The 25,450-nt window shown below is 46.8% G+C and overlaps 1 protein-coding gene and 1 non-coding gene across 5 annotated transcripts in view; both read left to right on the forward strand.

The window, feature by feature from the left end:
* The first annotated feature begins 7,476 nt into the window (after positions 1-7,476).
* ATG16L1 (autophagy related 16 like 1) overlaps positions 7,477-25,450 on the forward strand; it is a 31,674-nt gene continuing 13,700 nt past the window's right edge. The window contains exons 1-10 of one of the 4 annotated variants that reach the window (XM_016186898.2): positions 7,477-7,717; positions 9,792-9,885; positions 13,248-13,353; positions 13,849-13,922; positions 14,539-14,790; positions 17,720-17,785; positions 22,008-22,094; positions 22,644-22,700; positions 22,920-22,967; positions 23,528-23,630. In XM_016186898.2, coding sequence (XP_016042384.1) covers positions 7,603-7,717; positions 9,792-9,885; positions 13,248-13,353; positions 13,849-13,922; positions 14,539-14,790; positions 17,720-17,785; positions 22,008-22,094; positions 22,644-22,700; positions 22,920-22,967; positions 23,528-23,630 — 1,002 coding nt within the window. In that variant the 5' untranslated portion in view covers positions 7,477-7,602. Of the gene's footprint in view, positions 7,718-9,791; positions 9,886-13,247; positions 13,354-13,834; positions 13,923-14,538; positions 14,791-17,719; positions 17,786-22,007; positions 22,095-22,643; positions 22,701-22,919; positions 22,968-23,527; positions 23,631-25,450 lie in introns of those variants that run through there. The other 3 variants (XM_007519610.3, XM_016186900.2, XM_060193809.1) reach the window with 3 other exon arrangements.
* Positions 24,648-24,919, forward strand: LOC132539694 (small Cajal body-specific RNA 6). Its single transcript, XR_009551022.1, has one exon. It is a non-coding gene; the product is annotated as a small Cajal body-specific RNA 6 (non-coding RNA).

The raw sequence follows: 25,450 nt of genomic DNA on the forward strand, positions 1-25,450 counted from the left end.
ACTGAGAGACAGAGAAACTGAGAGGGAGAGGCAGTGCTCAGCTCCTCGTGGTTATGTCATGTGGTGCCTGGGGTCATATCCAGGGTCTCGTGTATGGAAAGACATGCAATCTAGCTCCTATGCTAGTACGGTGCCCTAGTAAACCTCCTCAGTATAACTCAGCACGCCCCCACACGTACCACAAACATACCCTCAGCAGTCTCAGCTGGGCAAAGTGTGACCAGCCCCTGAGGGCTCCCCTAGCAGAATAGCACCTGGGGGTGTGGAGAGGTTAAGACTTGGAAACACTCAGCACTGAGTGACAAAGCCCCATGGCTCCCTGAGAAACTGTCTGCTTGCACACGCTTGGGAGGTGCATGGCCAGCATCCTCATGTTAGCTGCCTTATGCAGAAGGTGTCCTGGGCAAATCCTGAAAACAGTTTTTTTTTTTTTCCCCCTTTTGTTGCCCTTGTTGTTTTATCATTGTTGTAGCTATTATTATTGTTATTGATGTTGTTGTTGTTGGATAGGACAGAGAGATATGGAGAGAGAAGGGGAAGACAGAGGGGGAGAGAAAGATAGACACCTGCAGACCTGCTTCACCGCCTGTGAAGCGACTCCCCTGCAGGTGGGGAGCCAGAGGCTCAAACTGGGATCCTTACGCCAGTCCTTGCGCTTTGTGCCACCTGCGCTTAACCCGCTGCGCTACCACCTAACTCCCCTGAAAAGAGTTTTTAGAATACCATGTCTTGATGGATTCACTCACGTGAAATCTAGAGAACTGGTATGTGTGTGTGTGTGTGTGTGTGTGTGTGTGTGTGTGTACCTGAAAGAAAAGAAAGAAAGAAAAAAAAACAGGCAAGCAGATGTTTCTAAGACTTTGTGTGAGAACTATGGTGGTTATCTTTGAGGGAAGAGAGGATGGGGATACAACTTTGGTGATGGGTAAGGTGTGGAACTATACTCTGTACTCTTTTTTTTTTTTCTTTATTTCGGGGATTAATGGCTTACAGTCAATGGTAAAATACAGTAGTTTGTACATGTGTAACATTTCCCAGTTTTCCACATAACAATTCAACCCCCACTAGGTCCTCCTCTGCCATACTGTTCTAGGACCCGAACCCCCACATACACACTCCAGAGTCTTTTACTTTGCTACAATACAGTATACCCTGTAATCTTAAAATCTTGTAACTTACTATTAATCACAGATAAAAAAATTAATAAAATAATATGCCTTGGAACCAGGCACACCCAGTTGAGTGCACACATCACCATGCTTGAACTTGAGTTCAAGCCTCTGAGCACACCTGTTAAGCACACATTATTACAGGGCACTAGGACCTACATTCAAGCCTCTGGTCCCCACCTGCAGGGGGGAAGCTTCACGAGTGGTAAAACAGGGCTGCAGGTGTCTGTCTCTTTCCCTCTCTATCTCCTCCTCCCCTCTCAACTTCTGTCTGTATCCAATAATAAATAACAAATAAATATTTAAAAATACACAAATAAACTTTTACAAAGAGAGGAAGAGGGAATGGAGGTTCCTTAACCTTTCTGCGCCTCCCATTTCCTCCTCTTGTCCATGAGGATGAAGATGCTGGCACAGTGAGCTGGAGTTCCACTGATTAAGGTTGGGAGACTGAAGGATGGCAATATGGCAGCCCATGGAGGGGGCACAGTGTTGGAGTCCCAAGCATGAAGTCTAGTGTTCAATCCCTGGCATTTGGATATGTCAGAGTGATGCGCTGGTTCTCTCCTGTTTTTCATAATAAATAAATTAAGTTTAAAATTGTAATATCAAAATAAATAAATTAAGCTTTAAAAATTGTAATATTGGAAATACTCAGCACAGCATCAGTGTTTGTGCTTAGTCATCTACTAGGGTCAAGTTCTCACCTATATAATTGACTTTATCAAGAAGCCCATGTTCTTTCCTTTAGCTTTGTCTTTCATATGTAACATATATATAATATGTAAAAAATGGGAAATGTATAGGAAAAACATGCAATAAAAAAATCAGTGGGGGCTGGGAGACAGAACAATGATTACGCAAAAGACTCACACCTGAGGCGCCAAGGCGCTGGTTACCCACACTACCATAAGCCAGAGGTGTGCAGTGCTCTAGAAAAACAAATACAAGTAATGCCCCTGTTCAGAGATAATGTTAAGACTAGTTTTGTATAGCCCATTCATTCATTTTAAAAAATGTACTGAGGAGTCGGGTGGTAGCGCAGCGGGTTAAGCGCACATGGAAAAAATGCAAGGACCCGTGTAAGGTTCCCGATTTGAGCCACCAGCTCCCCACCTGCAGGGGAGTCGCCTCATAAGCAGTGAAGCAGGTCTGCAGGTGTCTATCTTTCTCTCCCCCCCTCTGCCTCCCCCCCCCCGTCTCCATTTCTCTTTGTCCTATCCAACAACAACAATAGTAACTACAACAATAAAACAACAAAGGCAACAAAAGGGAATAAGTAAATAAATAAATATTTTAAAAAGAAAGAAAAAAATATACTGAAAGATGGCTCAGAAGACAGAGCACACTCTTTTTTTTTTGCCTCCAGGGTTATCACTGAGGCTCAGTACCTGCACTACAAATCCACTGCCCCTGCAGGTCATTTTTCCATCGTTGTTGTTGTTATTACTATTGTTGTTGGCTAGGACAGAGAGAAATGGAGAGAGGAGGGAAAGACAGAGAGACACCTGCAGACCTGCTTCATTGCTTGTGAAGTGACCCCCTGCAGGTGGGGAGCCGGGGGCTCAAACCAGGATCCTTGCGATGGTCCTTGCACTTTGCACTGTGCAGAGCACAGTCGTTACATGTGGAGCACCCTGGCTCCATGCCAGCACCACACAGAAGCACTGTGGGGAGTACCAACCGAGCACCATGGATGATGGAGCTCTAGTGTCTCACTTCTCTCCTTCTCTAAGCTTGTGATTGTTTTTAAAAGATTTTATTTATTTATTAATGAGAAAGATAGGAGGAGAGAGAAAGAACCAGACATCACTCTGGTACATGTGCTGCCAGGGATTGAACTCAGGACCTCATGCTTGAGAGTCCCATGCTTTATCCACTGCGCCACCTCCCAGGCCACAACTTGTGATTTTTTTAACTGGGCTATGAAGGCCACTCAACAGTATTGCACATTCTCATGACCCTTCAGTTCACTCTTCCACAGCACGTTTTTTAAAACTTACTGAACACTTAGTCTAGAAAAGGCTTCACACTCCTGTTAGTGATAGAATTCTGAGCAGAAACTGACATGGTTCTTGTATCATGGAATTTGCAGGCTGGTTAGGGGTGGGGAGGGGACACACTTTCATCAAGTAAGATCCAAATCTACAGGAAGATGCAACTATGGTTAAATGCCATAAAAGAGAGGTACTCACATGATGGAGACAGCTGACTTTGCAGTGAAGGTCTGTTCTACAATAAAGACACTCAGTGTTTCATTGCTAAAAATACAATTAATTTCTATTTTCCAGATTTATTGATAATGCAATGACAAAGGGTGGGAGGAAGTGACTACTGAGCTGAGAATCAACACCAAAACAGACATGAGGGAAGGGTGTGCCTGTGGGAAGCACAGAAAACCCTTCCCCGTGGTGAGTGGGAGTGAGGGTACAACTGTGTGTGCTAGATAAAGCCAGCACATCAGAGAGGCCAGCCTAATGGAGCTGAGTAGCCTGAGTCTAGAAAGGACATCCTCCAGTCATTCACTAAAAACTCTGAAGGTGACCAAGGAGATGGCTGAACTGGTGGAGTGAGGGACTCGCATGCCTGAGGTTCCTGGTTCAAACCCTAGTGTCACATGTACTGGACCGGTGCTCTGATTTCTTTCTCCCCCCAACCCCTGCCGTGAAACTCTCTCTGCCTAAAGGTAAATAAATAAATAATGAATCTTTGAAACACTGCATAGGAGGAGACAGAGATGTGCTTATTTTTACATAAATGAATTAATGCTATGTACTGCTTTTATCACAGTCATTTCTCATAATAAAATAGTCGTTTAGTCTCTCATATTGCTGGAAATCGAGTGTATTTCCACTTAGCACTGTTGTTAACAATGCAATACTAAATGTTTACATGAGTATTTGCTTTTTTTTCCCTCCATGGTTATTGCTGGGGCTCAGTGCTGGTACTATGAGTCTACTGCTCCTGGAAGCCAGTTTTTCCATTTTTGTATTGGAGAGGACAAAGAGAAATTGAGAGAGGAGGGGTGTTGGAGGTAGAGAGGGAGAAAGATAGACACCTGCAGACCTCCTTCACCACTTCTGAAGTGATCCCCCCCTGCAGGTGGGGAGTAAGGAATCGAACCCACATACTTGCTAGGGTCCTTGCACATAGTACAATGTGTGCTTAACTTGGTATGCCACCACCTTGTCCCATATTTGTTTCTATTTATTTATTTTGGTGACAACAAGGAATGAACCCAGGGTCTTACCCAAGCAGTTTAACTGAAAAGACTCCCTAGGTCAGTATTTTCATTCACTATTTTAGAGAGGCAAACAGATAGGGGAAGAGGGAGGCACACACCATAATACCCTCCATCATCCAGGTGTTGAACCCAGAACCTTATTCCACTGCATAAGGCATGTGTTCTATGGGGTGAGCTATCTCCCAGTCTTTATATAGACATTTGCCCAAATATTTCTTTGCATGTCTTCCCAAAAATGGAATTACTAGTTCTCCAATTTTGTTAACATATTTTAATCATAATCTTGTCTGAAAAAAAATCACCATAGTCAATGGTTAACAAGTGATGCTTTGGACTCTCGAGGTCGACACTACTGTTATATTTGGGGACCTTTGTGGTGACTTTCAGAACCTGTTCTGTCTCTCTTTCTCTCCCCCCCCCCCCAGTATGTGAGAATATCACTTCTGGCTTTTGAACCCCATAGCTTCTGCACACTAATTCAGGCCACTCAGTACTGACTGCCAACAAAGTATCTGTAACTACAGCTGAAAGAGCTTGCCTATCTTACTCTGTGGCTTCACAGGAGAGAGGAAAGGCTTGTTTATCTCTCTGAGGGCTCTTCCGCCAGAGTTGAGAAGTGAAGGCAGTTTCTTTTCAAGAGTTACTTATTTATGAGAGGAAGAAACAAGAGCATGATTCAGCTCTGGGACCTCAGGCATGCAAGGCCTGTGTGCTATGTTGTTATCATCTCCCCAGTCCCCCATTTCTGACATTCCTCCCCCTTTTCTACTTTGTCTAGTTCTTATTTTATGCAGTAAATTCACAATCTCTTTAAAGACTAGGAAGAGCTTAGCTGATTCTATTACAGAGCAAGATTTTCCATTCTTGAATTGACTGATGCCCTCATCAGAGTAGGTAACCATGGAGACAAAATGGAAACCACATGACAAATCAAGATGACAGAAATCTGCTTCATCTAACATCGTCTGGTTACCAGAGACTTGTGTCCTGACCACAGTGGCCACCTTCATTATTAAATTTTATCAGTCCAGTGCAAACATGAATTGTCCAATTACGAGGGTGGGACTAAAGACCATAGGAGACCAGTAAACTAGCTCACTTGGATAGTGCCTGCATTGCCATGTGCACCACACAGGTATGAACCCAGCCACTCGCTGCATTGAAGGAAGTTTAGGTGTTGTGGTCTCTTTCACTGTCTGCCTCTCTGTCTCTAGCAAAGTAAATAGCAAACCCTAAGCATCTCCAATCTGGTGGGGGAGATAGCTAATGTTTATGGAGAAAACTTTTATGCTAGGCTCTAAGGTCCCAGGTTCTATCCTTAGCACTACCGTTAAACCAGAGCTAAACAGTGCTACTGTTGCAGAATTAGGCCCTAACACAAAATTATGTGAAAGAAAGGAGTTTTATGGGAGTTGGGCGTAGCGCACGTGGCGCAAAGCACAAGGACCAGCTTAAGGATCCCTGTGAAAGCCCCCGGCTCCACACCTGCAAGGGAGTCGCTTCACAGGCGGTGAAGCAGGTCTGCAGGTGTCTATCTTTCTCTCCCCATCTCTGTCTTCCCCTCCTCTCTCCATTTCTCTCTGTCCTATCCAACATCGACGACATAAACAACAATGCAATAAAACAAGGGCAACAAAAGGGAATAAATAAATATTTATTTTTTAAAAAAAGGGGTTTTATTATCACTAGTGGGTAGAAGAACCAAATCACTTCAGAAAGTTTCTCTGCCCTGAACAAAGGAACAGCACAGGTTTAAATAGCATTTTTCAACATGGTTATATCATGGTTGCATTTTTATTTCAAAGGAGCAGGACAAATTGAAAGCACTTTCACAGGAATGCGTCAAAATCAATGTATTAATTTGACACAAAGTAACTAGGCAAAGGAGGAACATGGAACAAGGAGCAAGGAGGCTGCAATTGCCTCTCCTCCTGGTACTGGCCTTCATAACAGCCCTTATCTCAAAGGAGGCCCCCTGGTGCTGTTCTGCTCAGGAAGGGGATGGGGGTGGGGGCAGCAGCAGTGGTCTCATTGGTCATCAGACAACAGGGAAGTATGAGTGCAGGTTGTATTAAAGGAATATGCATGCATGTCACTATGGTGGTGAAAAAAACAAAAGCACCTCTGACTCTTACACCCTCCCTCTTTTTGGAGGGGAGTATACTTATTTATAAGTTTACTCTCTTAGCATACTAGTGATTCCTACACGGACTGTTCTTGCGTTTGGTTAACTACTTCCTAAAACTATTGAGAATCTGCAAGTTTCCAAAAGGAATGATGGGTTACCCCCATATTCTCGGGAGTTTGTGTTCCATTGTCCCGTGCTACTGACAAACTATCTTTCCCCTCTTTCAAAGTTTCATTTGCATTCTAATCCTGATTACCTTCCAAGGACCAAATTAGGCTTGAGGTCATAGGTAATAGCTGGGGTGCTAATAATTAACACATTCCATCTATTCTTATCTTCCTGAGCTGCTACTCTTTGCATTTCACCATTGGGGAAAAAAAAAAAGTTTTTTTTTTGGAGGGCGCGGGTGGGGTGGTCAGGGGAACTCTGATTCAAACAACCAGACTTAGATGGGTTATGACAAGATGCCAGGTAAAAAAGTAAAGTTAGATGTATCAAGTGTCAGGGACAGTGCAAACGGCAAGGCAAAGGTCATTCCTTTTAATCCTCCCAACCCCCTAAGGTGTCATTTCGGCTCCATTTTAGAGATAGCGCGACAGGCACGGGGAGATGATAACGCATTTATGGTTGCCCAGCTGTATGCTAGGCTTGTAAACCGACCAGAAAGTAGTCATCAAACTAGGAAGAAAGAAGAAGGAAACGTAGGCGGGTTGATAGGTGGAAGCGGCCCCTTTCCAGTCTCTTTGATGTCCGCGGCGGAGCCTACAGCTTGGAACGCCCTTCATCAGCTTCCTTTCTGCCGAAGGCACTTCCGGCTTCTTGAATACGTCATCACCGAGCGCCGCGCGACCTTACAGGCCACGTGCGTGCTCGTACAGAGTCGATAGGCGGGTGAAGTGCTTTTCCGCTCTCGGCTCCCGTCACTTCCGGCGGGAACCGGAAGACGGTCCCTTATGGCGGTGGGGTTGGCCTATATGTGCTGAGCTCCGGGGCTGCCGGCCTGCCCGCGCCAGCGGGTTGCCGCATGTTGCGGGCGGCGGCCGCCTGCCCACGCTCGGATCATGTCGTCGGGTCTCCGCGCCGCGGATTTCCCCCGCTGGAAGCGCCACATCTCGGAAGAGCTGAGGCGGCGGGACCGGCTGCAGAGGCAGGCGTTTGAGGAGATCATCCTGCAGTGTGAGCGGCGGGCGCGCCCCGGGGACCCCGAGACCCGCTCCTGGAGTCGCGGAAACCCGAGGTCCCACCCCTGGTGCTCTGGGGACTCCCAAGATTTGCCCTTGGGGACTCTGAGACTCAGTTCCGGGAACCCCGAGGTCCTCCTTGGCGCCCCGGGAACTCCAGAGACCCGCCCTGGGGAACCTCAGGATCCGCCTGGCGGCCCCAGAACCCACATCCGAGGACCCCGAGGCGCACCCCGGAGCCCGGTGGCCGCCCTGCGCCTGCTCCCCGCCTCTGGAGGCCGTGTCCCTGGGTGTGGGGTGTCTCCCCCGCCCACGGCCGTCGGCTTTGAGCGGCTGAGCTCCTTGTTGTAAGCGGCTTGGGATGCCAGGTGTTTGCATCCTCCGGCTTGTGGTTCTTACTCTGCCTCCGTGTCCTTTTTAGGCTGTTTATGTTCTGAAGATACGGGAGAGCGAGAGAAGCAGAGCCTCGCCCAATTGCCGGGAATCGAGCTCAGAACCACGTGCTCGTAAATTGCGCCCTTCCTGGCTGAGCCACCTTCTAGGTCGCACACTTAGAGCCTTCTGCTTTGTTTTTTTTTAAATTTTTTAAATGGACTCTTCTGTAAAAAGTATTTAACTGTTTACTGGATAGAGATAGAAATCAGGAAGGAAAGGGGAGATAGACAGACACCTGCAGCCCTGCTTCACCGCTCAGGAAGCTGCCTCCCTGCAGGTGGGGACCAAGGGCTGGAACTTGGGTCCTTAACTCATAACATATGCTCAGCCAGGTGCACCACCGCCGATCCCCACAGCCTTCACATACTTTTAACACGGGGCATCTTGGGTACTGGGAACCAGTGTGAGAGAGCTGGTGTCCCCCCCCACACACACACACACACACACTGCAATTTCTGTGATGGGTGACTTTAGATGGGGGTGACAAGCATCTCCTCCCCACGCCCATTTTACCAGAACTGGAGGCGCCTTTGGGGCTAGAAAGGGCCCGGCAGCCTCATCTCCCTCTTGATAAGCCCGAGAGAACCCTCAGGTTATGTTATGGTGGGCGCTCTTTGTTGAGTTCTGGGTGTGTTATATTAGTGGTTCCCACCTGCAGGGGAATCGCTTCACAAGTTGTGAAGCAGGTCCACAGGTGTCTGTCTTTCTCTCCCCCTCTTGTCTTCTCTCGATATCTCTCTGTCCTATCCAATAATAATAACCATAACAATGATAAAACAACATGGGCAAGGGACCGGGTGGTGGCGCATCTGTGACGGTGTGCAAGGACCCAGGTTTGAGCCCCCTGTCCCCACCTGCAGGAGGAAAGCGTTGCAGGTGGTGAAGCAATGTTGCAGGTGTCTATCTCTCCCTCTCTCTCACCCCCTTCCTTCTAGATTTCTGGCTGTCTCCAATAAATAAAATAAAGATAATTACAAAATTAAAAAAAAAAAAACATGGGCAACAAAAGAAAAAAAGTAGCCTCCAGGAGCAGTGGATTCATGGTGCAGATACTGAGCCCCAGCAATAACCTTGGAGGCAAAAAAAAAAAAAAAAAAAACTAAAGGTGGAGCCAGGGTGATAGTTTGGTGTTAGAGTGCAGGACTTGCATGCCAAAGGCATGGAGGTCTCAGGTTCAATTCCCAGCACCACCACATGCTAAAGAGTCCAGTTGGGTGGGCTGCCCATGCTTAGGCCGGGAAGTATCTAAGTGTGTATGCTTACCTGGATTTGGGGTGCCTTATTACTGTGATATTCAATAGAAGAGAAATCTACTCAGTCTTCTGCTGATTTGTTGCTGTTCAGATCTTTCTAATGAGAAGAGGCTCAGGTGGTGGCACACCTAGTCAAATGCGTGTGTTACCACGTACAAAGATGGGGTTCAAGCCCCAGGTCCTTCCACCTGTAGGGGGAAGCTTAGTGAGTGGTGAAGCAGTGCTGCAAGTGTCTGCCTCACTCTCTTTACCTCTAAATTTCTCTGTCCTGTCAAATAATAATACATCTATTCTTAAACAGGTATATGTGTTGCTTTAAGAAAAAAGTAGTGATAGAGTACATGCCGATTATAATAACTTCTTTTTTTTTTTTCCTGACAGATAACAAGTTGCTAGAAAAGTCTGATCTCCATTCAGTGTTGGTCCATAAGCTACAAACTGAAAAACATGATATACCAAACAAGCACGAGATAAGGTACCCTGAAACTGTGTAATCTGTCTCTGTTCAGTTGTCAGTCTCTAATTTAGAAGGCAACCAGCCAGTTACTGTTCTGTGCTCCAATTTCTGTCAGCTCCTTTCATATACAACGTCATATTTGGGGCCAGGTTGGTGGCACACCTGGTTGAGCACACGTTACAGTGCTCAAGGGCCTGGGTTCGAGCCCCCAGTCCCCACCTGCAGAGGGAAAGCTTCACGAGTGGTGAAGCAGCTGCAGGTGTCTCTCTGTCTCTCCCTGTCTCCCCATTCCTTTCCATTTCTGGCAGTCTCTATCCAATTAATAAATAAAGATTAAAAAATGTCATGTTTACAACTTCTCCAGTGCTAAGGAGCTAAAGAGCACATGGCTTTAAAGCAACGACGAGCGCCGCGCATCTAATAAAGTAGGAGACTGAGCGTCTAGAGTAGATCCTGTTAAAGCAGGATTGGCTGCTACATAGACTTGGCTTTATATGCCATGGGGCCGCTTAAGGCAAGACTAAATGCATCTTCTTTTTAATAAGAGTAGCTACTGTCTCAGTAAATACACGCACGTGTTGATGGGGGTGTGTGTTTCCTTGAGTCACAGACCTTATTAAGTTCACAGTGCTTGTTACCACTTTAAAAATTCATACTATTTCCTACTAGTTAACATTTAAGAAAACATAAGTGTGGTGGTCGGGAGGTGGTGCAGTGGATAAGGCATTGGATCCTCAAGCATGAGGTTCTGGGTTCAATCCCCGGCAGTACATGTATCAGTGATATCTGGTTCTTTCTCTCTCTCCTATCATTTCTCATGAATCAATAAATAAAATCTTAAATTAAAAAAAAGTAAGTGCAGGGTTGGGGGCAGGTGGTGGTGCACCTGGTTAAGTGCACACCTTCCAGTGCACAAGGACCCAGGTTCAAGCCCCTGGCCCCCACCTGCAGGGGGAAAGTTTCACAGGTGGTGATTCAGGGATGCAGATCTCGGTCTCTCTCTCTCTCTCTCCAATAATAAGTAAATAAAGATTTTTTTTTAAAGTTAATGCACACATAATACAAAGCATAAGGATCCCAGTTTAAGCCCCCCGGCTCCTCACCTGCAGGGGGATCGCTTCATAGGTGGTGAAGCAAGTCTGCAGGTGTCTATCTTTCTCTCTCCCTCTTTATCTTCCCCTCCCCTCTCAATTTCTGTCGTATCCAAACAGAAAATTCAGAAAAGTAGCAGCAGGAGCAGTGGATTCATAGAGCAGGCACTGAGCCCCAGCTATAACCCTGGAGGAAAGAAGAAGAAAAATGGTAAAAACAGGCTAATGGTAGAATACTACCATTAGTATTCTAATGGTGCCTGCCACTTGATTTACCCCCTCCTAGAACCGAATCTCTTACTGTCTGCTTGCCATCTGTGTCTCCTCTGAGGAGTGGGCAGAAAGGAGGAAGAGAATCCAGGTTTGCAGAATCAGTTCACAACTGGAAGTATGTTACTCCTGTCTGGTTAGATTTGGTGACCGCGCCTCTCTGTCTGTCAGCCAAATGTGTTTGCTTAGAGAAGTACCATACAATTCAGTTCATATTTTATTTTGTTTACCATAGCACTGCTCAGCTCTGGCTTGGTGTGGGGGATTGAACCTGGGACTTTCACATAACCGTTATGCGGTCTACCCCCCTCAGATCTCTAAGTTGAGTATCACTGGTGTGAGAATTCAGCTGGAGAAGACTTTAACTACTTCTTTTTTTTTTTTTTTTTAATTTTTTTGACTTTTAACTTCTTAGGCACCCTGGGATCCATAGTCAAGCCTCTCGCCTCCCGGCTGCCATGTTTGTATTCATGGTGTCCTCGTTTTTCACAGGGTCACCTGTGATTATTTTCATGAGAAAAATATACAGAGATCAAAGCACTGCTCAGTTCTGGCTTATGGTGGTGCTAGGGTCTGACCCTGGGACCTCAGTGCCTTGAGAATGAGAGTCTTCTGCAGAACCACTATGCTGTCTCCCCAGCCCTGTGATTTCCTTTTTCCCTCTCCAACTGCCCCTCCTATGGGACTCTGGCCTCAGGCCTGCAGAATCTTCACCCATAGGCTCAGATGCAACTGTCCTTAGTCTCTGTTGACTTTCCCCACCCACCCTACCCCCAGTTCTGTCTTCCTGTCCTGTCCTTCCTGGCTAGGTGATGCTCGTGGCTGCAGTGTGGACTGGACGTTGAGGTCCAGAGGTAGACAAGCCAGAATCCCGCTTCCAGCTCTAGTGGTGGTTTTGGGGCGGGGGAATCTCAGAACTGAACTGCTTCCTTCTCCCTTATGGCTGTCCTTCAGGTGCCCATCTCATCCTAATTAATCTGAACTCCCTACTTAAAAAGCTTTATCTTCATCATCTGTTTGACCCCCCCTCCAAGAGTCGACATAATCCCCTGCTTACTAATGAATAAGGGTAAACTCTTTAACCTGGACTAGGTGATTCCTGTAGTTGGTTGAGTGCTTCCTGAACCACAGCCTCTAGAAAATCATTAGAAAAACATTCTTTGGGAGTCGGGCGGTAGTACAGTGGGTTAAGCACAAGTGGCACAAAGTGCAAGGACCGGTGGAAGGATCCTGATTCGAGCCCCTGGCTCTCTGCCTGCAGGGGAGTCGCTTCACAGGCGGTGAAGCAGGTCTGCAGGTGTCTGTCTTTCTCTCCCCCTCTGTCTTCCCCTCCTCTCTCCATTTCTCTCTGTCCTATCTAACAACAACGACAATAACTACAACAATAAAAAACATGGGCAACAAAAGGGAAAATAAATAAATATTAAAGAATATTTTAAAGAAAGAAAAAAGAAAAGCGTTCTTTGAGCCCCATCCCCGACCTACTTCTCAGAAACATGCTGGGTCCTAGTATGTGGAGTTATTTTGTTTGTTGTTTTTCATTTTACTTATACATTTTGGAAAGAGACAGACACCTGCAGACCTGCTTCACTGCTCATGAGGCACCCCCTGCAGGTGGGCGTAATCGAGTCTTGAGGTGATCTGATTCTAGTACTTGATTATTGACAGTTTCTAAATATCATTTTTGTGTGTGAGCCTCAGACTCTTGTATCCAGTTGCTACTCAGTATACCCTCATAGACATCTGTACTGAGCTCTTCAGACCCACACACCACTCACTCACTGCTCCCATCATCTTTCTCTCTCAGCAGGTCAGTCGGTGCCACTCATTATCATTGTCAGCAATCAGTAGTCACAGCTTTTAGAGGCAAAAGTTGATGTAACTGCTGGCCTGGACAGACTCCCTCAGCTGCCTTACTGACTACTTGTCATGTCCCAGTTGGATGTTCCGAACTTAGGGTATGATGTCTGATTTGTCTGTTTCCTCTTTTGCACATTCTCTGCCTTGTGTGGGGACCAGCGCTGGACATGATGGGGCCTGGAATGACAGTCAGCTGCAGGAAATGGCCCAGCTGAGGATTAAACACCAAGAAGAACTGACGGAGTTACACAAGAAACGAGGAGAGGTAAAGGCACTGCTTTGCTCATCTGTTTGCTACTCCGAGCAGACCCCAGGGTGGGGCAGGTGTTATTTCCCACTGGTGTTTGGAGACTCTGGTCCATGCAGTGTGATCAGGGCCTATTTGAGGGTGGGGGTGGGGCTGGGGTCCCCAGAGGCCTGCAAGCAAGAAAGTGAGGCGAGGATCGCTGCCATTTGTCCTGTACAAGATGCTGCTGGGTCCTATAAAGTTCTTAACGATGCCTTCGCGAAGCCCAGAGTAGTTCATGAGGAAGAATCAGGTCCTGGCTGTGTCCGCCCTGCATGAACTGACTGCAGATTGTGAGCAAATGCAGTTTACTGTCCACGCAGCTGAATTGATGGGTTACAGCAGCTGGAGACTGGACAGAACAGGTAGCCGGCAGAGGAGTAGGCCTGTGTCCTCGCAGGAATGTGGTAGTCTCTTTGGACACTCTGGGCGAGGTCTTAAAACCTCTTCTTCATCAAAGCTGTTCTCTCCCAGTTGGCTCAGCTGGTGATTGACCTGAACAACCAAATGCAGCAGAAGGACAGAGAGATGCAGATGAACGAAGCAAAGTGAGTAGAGGTGACGTCCCCGGGCCCCAGCACGGGGTCCCACGTGTTGTTCCTTGGGACTCTTGTGAGCAGGGGTAGTGTTGACCTCACAGGTGAGTCCTGTGTGTCATCCCTGCTCACAAGAGCTTAATTTTTAGCGTGTGTGCTAGACTGGGGTCTTTCCTGCTTACTCCAAGGATGGGAAAGTGGGTGGTGCCCTCCGTCTTCCCAGTCCCTAGCAGACCCCAGGAAGTAGCCACGACCCCTGTCTTTACAATCCTCACCAAAAGATGGAAGATAGTGGGCCTGAGGGTGGAGAGTATGTGAACTGGTTGTTCCCGATCAGGGAGAAGCCTGGCAAGAGAAGACAGACTCTAGAACCTTCAGGCCAGCTGCGAGCCTGGCTCTCATCTATGCCTTTTTCCTTACCGAGTAGCAGGGGCTGAATGAGGGCAGGAGCGGGTGGATGCTGCAGTTAACTGCTCTTCAGCACCAAATCCTGCTTTTCTGAAAGACACTTTCCCCCAGCTCCCAGTCTGGGTGGATCCCTACCCCACTGAGGGATGGCTAGTCCCTGGCCAGGTACTCTGGTGGGGTACTGACGGGGCACCATTTCCCCCACCTGCTATGCTTCCAGAATAGCCGAATGCCTGCAGACCATCTCTGACCTGGAGGCGGAGTGCCTGGAACTGCGCAGTAAGCTTCAGGACCTGGAAAGGGCCAACCAGACCCTGAAGGACGAATACGATGCCCTGCAGATCACCTTTACTGCCCTGGAGGAGAAGCTGAGGAAGACAACCGAGGAGAACCAGGAGCTGGTCACCAGATGGATGGCCGAGAAAGCGCAGGAAGCCAATCGCCTCAATGCAGAGAATGAGAAGGATTCCAGGTAAGACATTGTCTGGTTTGTGGGTCCCACTTTTAGTACAGTCAGAACTGCTTCTCTGGAGAGGAAGAGCCTGGCCGCTCTAGCCATGGGTCGTGGGGAGCGCTGATAAACTCCGTGTTGTCCGCCAGTGGGATGGAAGAGATTGGCATTTGTGAGAAGCTTTACAGCTAGCTGAGCACAAAGAGGCTTTGACGCATACTATTTTTGCCAGTGCATTTTAACTAAGGATCAAAGATGTGGAGGTAGATAGATAGCATAATGGTTATGCAAAGAGACTCTCATGCCTGAGGCTCCAAAGTCCCACTTTTATCCTCTGTACAGGCATACGCCAGGGCTGATGGGTGCTCTGTTAGCACTGAACTAGGTGCACCACCGCCTGGCCCCTGTGGAGTTTCCTTTAAAATTTACTTACTGGGGCCCGGGTGGTGGCACACCTGGTTGAGCGTCCATGTAACAGTGCTCAAGGACTCAGGTTTGAGGCCCTGGTCCCCATCTGCAGGGGGAAAGGTTTTCGAGTGGTGAATCTCTCTGTCTCTCCTTCTAAGATAATACAAAAAAGTTTTTTTTTAAGTTCATTAAGGAGAAAAACAGGAAACCCTGGAAGTCATACACACAAATCCAGCATTCTATTCACTGCCACCTCCTGACAGCTCAGCAGAACTCCTGCTGAGGACCCAGTAGCCAAGCTGGAAGTCTGGGTGGAATCCTCAAGACACAGAGAGGTGACTTTACCCCAGAAAAGACATTAGGACCATGGTCCAGGAGGTGACGCAGTGGATAAAGCACTGGACTCTCAAGCAAGAGGTCCTGAGTTCGGTCCCCAGCAGCACATGTATCTTTCCTCCTATCTTTCTCATAAATAAATAAAATCTTTAAAAAAAAAAAATAGATTAGGACCAAGGTTAAAAACGGGAACTCGTTAGGATTTGGGAGGGGCCAGGTGGTGGCACCTGGGTTAAGTGCACATAGTAAGAATTTGGGAACTACAGACCAAAAAAACCAGAATGATTCTGAGGGCTAGTTGGTGGTCCACTTGGCGGGACATGCGCTGCCTCTGGTGAGGGCCTGTGTTTTGATCCCTAGCACCACATACAGCCCCAGGAGAGCTCTGGATGATAAAGCTGTGCTGTGGTGTCTTTTGTCTCTAAAAACTAAAGAATAGAAAATTGGACTGGTGAGGCTGCTTCATGGTATCACACATAAGTGTATTCTTTTTTTTAAATGTTTATTTTATTTTGAGAGAGATGCAGAGACACAGAAATACTAGAGCACTGCTTAGCTGTGGCTTATGGTGGTGCGAGGGGATTGAACCTGGGACTTCGGAGCCTCAGACATGAGAGTCTGTTTGCATAACCATTATGTGATCTCCCCAACCCTAGAAGTTTATTCTTCAGGCCACCTCTTTTTTTTTTTTTTTTTTTTTTTTTTACGGGACTGGAGAGAGCACACCTGGTAAGCTGCATACCTTAATCATATAGGTCACCCAAGTGTGAGCACTGACACTATGAGTTCAGTGCTGTGGTCTCTTAACCTGAATGGAAAGTGGCCCAGAGCAGTGAAACTGCATGTGCTCAAGGCCCTGGGTCCACACACATTCTTTAAATAAAAGGAGGGAACCCACGTGGCCACACCTACTGGCGCCATGCAGATTTAACTGCATCCAAGGCGACTGTCCTGTGCCAGTCTGCTGAAGCCTTGTCTGTCTTGGTGGGTCAGGAATCTGGCTGCACTTAGTTTACAGTGAGAATAGCTGTAGTTACCCAGAGAATTGTTACAAGGCTCAGGCCAGTCCAGGCCAGTAAGATAACTCCCAGATCCAAGTCATTTTTTTTTTAATTTATTATTTATTTATTCCCTTTTGTTGCCCTTGTTTTTTATTGTTGTGGTTATTATTGTTGTTGTTGTTGGATAGGACAGAGAGAAATGGAGAGGGGGGGGAAGACAGAGAGAGAGGGAGAGAAAGATAGACACCTGCAGACCTGCTTCACCGCTTGTGAAGCAACTTTTCTGCAGGTGGGGAGCCAGGGTTTGAACCGGGATCCTTACACCGGTCCTTGTGCTTTGCGCCACCTGCGCTTAACCCACTGCGCTACAGCCCGACTCCCCCAAGTCATTTTTAATTAAATCTTGTCTTTGCTTTTTTTTTTATATTTATTTATTTTCCCTTTTGTTGCCCTTGTTTTTTTATTGTTGTTGTAGTTATTGTTATTGATGACATCATTGTAGGATAGGACGGAGAGGGATGGAGAGAGAAAAAGCCACCTGCAGCCCTGCTTCACCGCTTGTGAAGCGACTTCCCCTGCAGGTGGGGAGCTGAGGACTCGAAGTGGGATCCTTATGCTGGTCCTTGCGCTTCGAGCCACCTGTGCTTAACCCGCTGTGCTACCGCCTGACTCCGTTTTTGCTTTTTTAAGATACTAAAAAATTGGTTTCATATGTGGTAGTTTCTCTTGTGAGAAGCCAGAGCACTACTCACACCTGTGTTGCAGTGATGGGTTCAGGAGCCTCAGGTTTGTGTGTCCTGCCTTGTACCTCTGAGCCATTTCCTTGGCCCCAGTAAATCTTACTACTCCTTTCCTGTGGTCAGTGATATAAGCCAATTGCTGTGAAAACTGCATCTTCATGACTCACCGTAGGGGAAGCTGGTGTGCTCCTTTCTGTCCTCAGAGGCCCTGGGTCCCTGTAGGCAGGCCGCTCCTTGCTGATTCACTGCTCTCTGATGACTTAAGTCCTCCTGCAGACTGCCCAGAAATCCCTTGCCAGGGCGAGTCTTGGTGGTGTGACAGTTACAGGTCTGGGTGTCTTTGCCCAGGACAGCTGTTGTGTTAAACACACTGAGTATTTGGATGACCTGTTAAGCTAGTCATTTGTTGAAAGCCAGAAACTCACTCTCTGAGCAGAGGTAAACAGTGGCTCTTCTTCCTGATAGGAGGCGACAAGCCCGGCTGCAGAAGGAGCTCGCAGAAGCAGCCAAGGAGCCTCTGCCTGTTGAGCAGTAAGTAGAGCTGTCCCAGTCCAGGTGTGAGCTCAGTGGCCAGCACCGTCCTTTCAGAGTCCGTGTGCTGCTGACTCAAAAGTTTGAGGGAGGACTCTCTCCCCCTTTTTGATTTTTTTTTTTGTTGCTTTGGGGTTTTATTTTAATGTCTAAAACTTTGTCTTTTAAAGATTTTGTTTATTTTCATGAGACAGAAAAGACAGAGCTCTGCTCAACACTGGCATGTGGTGGTGCCAGGGTCTGAACCTGCAGCCTTGGGGCTTGAGGCCTCTGGCGTAGCGTGAGTGATGGCTGCTGTCTTTCCTTTTCCCTGTCTTCCTGGCCTTCTCTCACCCTTTCTCCCTCTCCCCCTTAAAAATTGATCATGGAGAGAGGCATGACATCACTTTGGCATTTGGAAAGTCACGACTAAATTCTGGCCTCGTGCTTGCAAGCCCAAGGCTCTGTCCACCCCCCCACCTCCCAGGTGACTTTAGTTCTAACTAATCTGACATCGATTTAAAACATTACACGTTTTTAGGAGAACAGTTTCACACTTGTCTGTCTGTGACTCCAGGGCTATCACACCAGAGAGACCCCTCCACCCCCACAGCTCACACCCTGCTCCCCATTCCCTGATGGCCACCATCGTTTTTTTCTTTCTTTTGAGAGGGAGCAAGAAACAGAGGTTGGGAAAAAGGAGACACCAACCCACTACTTGCAAAGCTTCTGCCATGTAGGTGGAAGTCAGGCTTGAATCCAGCCCTTGAACATGGTAGTGGCCCTACCAGGAGAGCCACCACCTGGCTCCTGTTTCCTGCAGAGTCCTTGCCCACTTTGTTAAAAAAAAAAAAAAAAGTCCTGGGCTACATATCAGTGATCTTGGAATAACTACCGCAGTTTCCAGTGGAGGGGATAAAACACAAATTTTGCTGGGAACTGTATGGAATTATACCCCTATTATCTTATAGCTTTGTGATTCTATATTGTCACTAATAAATAAACTTTAAAAATAATAAGGCAAAAAGTTCTGGGCCAGAGAAATAGCTCACTGAGTAGGGCATCTGTCTTCCACGGGCAAGACCCAAGTTAGAGCCCTCACACCACATGGGAAGCACTGCCCCACTGAGAGGAGCTCTGTGCTATGGTGTCTCTCCATCTCACACTGTCCTGAAAACAGCCCAGGGAGGCAAAAATGTGAGGAAACACACACAGTTTTCCTATTGATGTTTCCCAGAGCACTGCTCAGCTCTGCCTTGTGAAGGTGCTAGGGATTGAATCTGGGACCTGTGGTGCCTTGGGCTTTGAAAAGCTTTTTGCATAACCATTATGCTGTCTTTCCAGTCCCTGAACTATATTTTGGGGTGCTGGGGCAGAGGCAGGACACCACACTTGTATGCTAGGGTTCAGTTTCTTTTTATTTATTTTACAGAGAGAAAGAGACCACAACATCAAAACTTCAACGCCTTGAGGGCTGGGTTTGAACCTGAGTCAAACACACACTATCCAAGCAAGCTATTTCACTAAAGGGAGATTTTTTTGTTTTGTTTTTGTTGTTTGTTTTGTCTGGTTTATAGTGGTGCTGGAGGGTGAACCTATGACCTCAGCTCCAGGTATCAGAGTCTCTGCATTACCACTATGGTATCTCTCCTAACCAAGAGTTCCAGTTTTCATCTTCGCTACCTACAACCAGAGATGAGAAGTTCCCTGGTACAGAAAAAGAAAAGTATATTGTAGAATTTAGTACTAGAATTAGGAACTGCTTTGTCTAAGGTGCCTTAAATTATTCTTTTTTTTTTTCTAACCAGAGCACCACTCAGCTCTGGCTTACGGTGGTGCTGGGGATTGAGCTTGGGACATCTGAGTTTCAGGTAAACCACTGTGCTTTTTCCTGGCCAAATCACAATTTAAATATGATTTTTAAAGCCTGATCTGCTTCCTTATAAATGAAAGGGAGTGCTTTAAATTCATCTGGGAGATAATGTAAAAGAAAACAAAGGTTCTCAAGATAAACCTTTGCTTTTGGTTCAGAGTAGACACTTCTCTATTCATAGATGTGGAAAATGAATCAAAATATCTTTTCCTGAAATCACAAAGCCCATAAATACAACCTGTAAGTGAGAGTGAGCTCTGGTTCCTTTAAAATGGAGTCTTGCAGAAGTATCATTCTCTTGATTTACGGCCTAAGTGGGTGACAGGTGCGACCTGATTAAATTAAAGTGGCCTGCCCAGAATCAGTCAGGCTGAGCTAGGGTGCAAGCCTCAGGGTGTCTGGCTGTTCTGAGTCTCTGCTTCCCTAGGAATGAAGTTTCTGGGTCAAAGAACATTGACATCTTAACAGAGCCTGACCAATGAGTTGGCCGATGCCCTATTTTCTCATGGTCCAGGCCTTTGTACTACAATGACAATAATTCTCTTTAAAAAAGAAAAGAAAAAGTTAAACTCAGTTATAATTTGTTTCACATATTTACACATGCAACATGCATGGAAACACACACACACCCCGAGTCATTTTATTGGAGGAAATAATGGTTTACTGGATGGTACTCCTGGGTACTGCTCTGTCTTACAGCATGTACTGCTGCTCAGTTGTTTTTCTCTGCCACTGCTATTCTCTTGTTACCCTTGTTTGAACACAAGTGCTCCCAAGCCACAATGTGAGGACAAGAAAGAGTGCAGCTCTGCTCTTTCTTCAGACCTGTCTTTGTTCTCTGCATCCTAGATCAAGACTTGGTTTGAGAACACTGAATCCTAGAATCAGTGGCCAAGGAAAACAATAATACTTTGACTCAACTTAATTTGTAAGTGTTTAGGTATATATTTGCATAATCCAGGTAATCAGATTTTGCTTTTCAGTTCTCTAAAACCCAAACATTGATGGGCTTGGATTGTAACATTTCATTATTTTACTTCTCTGGAGAAAATTGCAACTCTGCAGGAGGCCATTAAGACTAAAATAATTACTTGCCTTCCCCCTCAAGCAGGAAAACAGGAGGAAGGGGAATTCCAGAGGTGCTTTGCATCCTGTGGAGTAAACAACAACAAAAGAATGGTTCCTCTGTGTCAGTTACTTCATGCCAAGCTAGATGAAATCCCCACATGTGGAGAGCACCAAGCGTTTAACCATAAGCATTACAGATCCCTGGGGCAAACATGAATTGTGAATTGTTTTCCTGTTTTGTATTGTTGAGGTAGCTTTTAAAGCTGGCTTGTTGTGACCATTGATCACACTGCCCTTTCAGCAGCCCCTGTGGCCTCTGGATCTTCTCTGGTACCCTTCACTTGTACTCCACAGCTACCCCGACTTGTCTCTCATTTTTGCCTCCTCAGAACTGTGTCTTCATGTGTGCTACAGCCCAATTGGGAACCGGCTCTGCTGGGATCTGTCTTGGGCCAGGGAGCTAGCTCAGCCTGTTAGCGCACAGGGCTTTCCTGCCAGAAGCCCAAAAAGCCACAAGTTCAATTCCCAGCACTACTGTATGCTAGAGCTGAGCAGTGTCCTGGTGTCATCTGTCTCTCTTATAATGAATAAGATTTCTTCTATTAATAAAATAATCTTTACTTACTTTTTATAGTAGCCGGGGTTGTTTCTGAGGCTTGGTGTCTGCACAGTGAATCCATCACTCCTTCGACATTATCTTTTTCTTTTTATTAGATTGGACAAAGAAATTGAGTGATGTAGTGCTGTAGGTGTCTTTCTCTCCCACTCTGTCTCCCCTTACCTTCTCAACTTCTTTTCTGTCTTATCAAAGTAAATATTGAAAAAAATCTTGAGCAATGGTTTATTTAGTAAGTCTTATTAAGCCAATATCTCGTTACTTTCCTAGTGAGAGCTGCATTCACACGTAAAAGAGTCAAACATAATCAAAATCACATTTAAACCAGTTTATTTGTAATTTTACATGAAATCATTATTGTTCTATAAACTGATTTTTCAGTTGTACGATACTAGATCAACATCTGTAGACACAGGATGAGATTTGCCTCCCCAAACTGGTTTCTGTCCTTGCAGAAGCTCACTTAAGGTCCTTTTCAGTTGGGATGCTGGGTTGACATGAGCCTGTTAAATATGTCTTTTAGTGTGGCTCAGAGCACTGCAGTCGTTTTTTTTTCTCCAGAGTGCACCTAAGCGTCACTGTCAGGGCCAGGTCACTTAGGCCGTGTGTGACAAGGCCAGGCAGCGCAGACTCGTCGCCCAGCTCCTGAGCAGAATCAAAGACTTGGCTTCTTGCCTTCTTTCCAGGGAAGATGACATTGAGGTCATCGTGGATGAGACCTCTGATCACACGGACGAGACCTCTCCCGTGCGAACTGTCAGCAGAGTAACCTCGTAAGTAGTCAGGCTTGGGGTTGGGGGTTGGAAAGCCAGAGCCACCATCTGACAGCCCTGAGCTGAACCTCCCGGCCACTCACACCCACAGGAAACCTGGCTCCATGCTGACCTAGCCTCTTCCTCAGGGGAGGAGGGCCACCTCTCAGTGCTGCCACCGGCTGAGAAGGGGGACACAGAAAGGAGTCACACTCTTTCATTCTTACTTGGGCTTAAGAATTTGATTTGTTGTAGGACTGAAAGCAGGGGGACTGGTCATTCGCAGCCAGGCAGGATCAGTTATTTCTCATCGTCTGGGTCATTATTTCCAAGGAGATGAATGTAACACTAGGGAGTCGAGATTCTTCTCCAGACTGGGTTTTCCCTCCTGGCTTCCCAGAACTATCTTTCTGGTAGTTCTCTGCTGTGGGGGTTTCCTGACTGGGGCTTGGGGGCCTGAGAGGAATCAGACCTCCAGGTACCTGTTTTTATGGACTGTTGTTTATTTACTGATGATTTAGACAACATGTTTCTAAGGTCTAAACCTATCCTCCCCCCCCCCCCCTTTAGTAAGCGACTCTCGCAGCCTGCTGGAGGCCTTCTGGATTCTATCACTAATATCTTTGGGTAGGTTAGAAAACCTTTGCCTTTCCTTGTTAACGTGTATGTAAATGAACCTAATAATATGTACATGGTTTACTAGCCTTTTTTATGTATACCAGTGTTTCAGTGGTGCAGAGAATACAGGTGCCTTGGTTTCAGCTTTTCATTTAGCTTCTTCTTTCCCCTCCTCAATTTCCTGCCTCTTAATCGCTGTCTGCTGGTCTCTGGCCTGGCCCTTTTTAGTCTGTCCGAGTCTCCCCTTTTGGGACATCACTCTTCTGACACTGCCAGGTGAAAAACAAAAGTTCCTCTCTCCACCCAGCATGTGTGTGTGTGGGTCGTTGATACTTCCGCCAGCCTCGCTCCATCACCCTTCGCCAGCAGACATGCAGGTGCTCACTGGGACGCTTTGCATGTTCCGAGGAACCGTGTTGGGCCTCTCTGGGTGCACAGCAGGCTGAGCGCTTGGTGCAGTCGTCATGCTCTTGTCACTCTGGCATGCGTTCAGCTCCGCGGCACTGAGGGTGGTTGTAACTAGGCACAGAAATCATCTTCAGAGGGTTTTACCAAAGCTGCTGACTCCCTCTGAGCCAGCAGAAAAGTGAGCTGACAGCCAACTGATTGGGGAGGCAGTCTTTGTTCTGGATTCTCCTCGCCACTGGGGAGTACAGGCAGGCGCTCTCTCCAGTTATCATTTGAGTGAAGCTGCTGCTAATGGTCCATTGCTGTGTTGTTTGAAGGATCTGGAAGAGAAAGACCATTGACAAGAGTTGCCTTTGAACCCCCAGTGAATTGCATGGACTATCAGCCTCTACCACCCTGTCTAATATTCTCCTTTTGTTACTTCTCAGGAGGCGTTCTGTCTCTTCCCTCCCTGTCCCCCAGGATAATGTGGACACGCATCCTGGTTCCAGTAAAGAAGTGAGAGTGCCAACCACTGCCATGTATGTCTTTGTAAGTGTGGCGTCTCACCAAGCCACCCCCTAGCAGTGACAGCGCCCTTTGTATTGCTGCAGTCAAGTGTTCTGTTGTTCCGTTTGTGTCAGCTTTTGTCCCTGCTGGCTCTGCCTGACGGAAAGGATTGATCTTGCTTAATTAGCTCAGAGCACAAGATTTATTTTTACTGTTCTCTGAGGCAGGGCCAGCAGAGAGGACTGGTGGTATGAGAGGAAAAACTAACTAGGAGTGATGAGGAATTGGGAGATGTGTCACTCAGCTGTTGTTCAGTTCATGTCAGAACTTACAGGATTTTGTGGAAACATGGTTAAGCGGCTCTTGGTTTCGTGATTTATATCAGAAGTCCTGTGACTTCTGACCTTTGGATACAAGGATTGGAAGCAGGAGAGTGCTAGACGGGAGCTATCCCTGTGACTCAGGTGTCAGCTAGAGTCAGAGCTGGCTGGCTTCTGATATTGGCTAACCCAGGCTCCCAGCTAGGAGAAGATGGAGTGCCGTGACTGATTGACAGCTGTCCCATGGGTTGTGGGAGGCCGTGTAGGATGGGATGGAAGGGCAGAAGGAGCAGAGCTCCGGGTGAGTGAGAGAGTGAGTGAGTGAGTAAGTGAAGCCAGCTGAGAGAAAGACTTTTTAGAAATGGGGAACTTGGGGCATAGTGTAGATAGTATAATGGTTATGCAAACAGACTCATGCCTGAGGCTCCAGCGTCCCAGGTTCAGTCCCCTGCACCACCATAAGCCACAGCTGAACAGTGCTCTGGTAAAAATAAATAAAATAAATTTAAAAAAAAAATTTTTTTTTTAAGGTGAATTCACCATTTAAAAAAGAAGTGGGAAACTTGGAGTTCCAGGCATAAGGAGAAGTTGTTGAAGTCAGGTGTTTCCACACAACGGCCGGCTGGTGTATCCTTAGATGCTGTAGAGAGCCCCACCCTGGATGAGGAGGTGGCTCAGTGCCCACCGTTCTCCCCCCTTCCCTCCTGTGATTCCTGGGCGGGGCTGGGTGCCTCACAGGGGTCAGTGATGATTGGTAAAAGGTCTGATCGCACAGATATCACAGTCCCTTCCTGCCCTCAACTCCCAGCAGCCCCCTTTCTCCTCCTTTCACACTTGAGTCATGTGTAAGGGCCAGCGGAGCTGCTGACATTGTGGGACCCCATCAGCCTGGACCTCAGTGAGTGATGGGGTCTCAGCTGACAGGTGTCCGACAGAACAGCTTTCCAGGAGTCAGATGAGTGGCGGCCATGGGTGTGACCGTGCATGATCTCAAGTTTTCAATCTGAGACCTCCCAGGTGGAGAGGACCCAAGAGGAAACAGAGGCAGGGGCGTTGTGTGGAAATGGAAGATCAGGTTCATGGTTGTAGGGCATGCTGAGAGTGGGGGCATTTCCCCTAAGCTTGACTCAGAAGCCTGGATTTAGACTGACTTAGTTGTGAGATGGGTAGAATGCCAGTCTTCCCAGGCAGGAGGCCACGTTCCATAGCTGGTACTGCATATACCACTGTGATGCTTTCGTTCTTCTCCTTTTGTCTCTTTCTCCCAATCTCAATAGTATATAAATCATTTTAAGAAAATGTTTATATATTTAAGGAGAACCAGAACACCTCTCTGGCATATACAGTGCAAGGGATGTAACTTGGGACCTCATGCTTGCAAGTCCAACTTCAGTAACATTTTGAGCACCTCACTGTTTGAGTTCTAAGCAAATGTGACAAACTCCTTACAAGAGGACTCTCAGGCAACTCTGTAATGGCCTAAATTACCTAAAATGTATAATGTATGTTCTCCATGGTCCTAAACCTTCCCTTGTACATTTC

Source organism: Erinaceus europaeus, chromosome 7, assembly GCF_950295315.1.
Source record: "Erinaceus europaeus chromosome 7, mEriEur2.1, whole genome shotgun sequence".
Lineage (NCBI taxonomy): Eukaryota > Metazoa > Chordata > Mammalia > Eulipotyphla > Erinaceidae > Erinaceus > Erinaceus europaeus.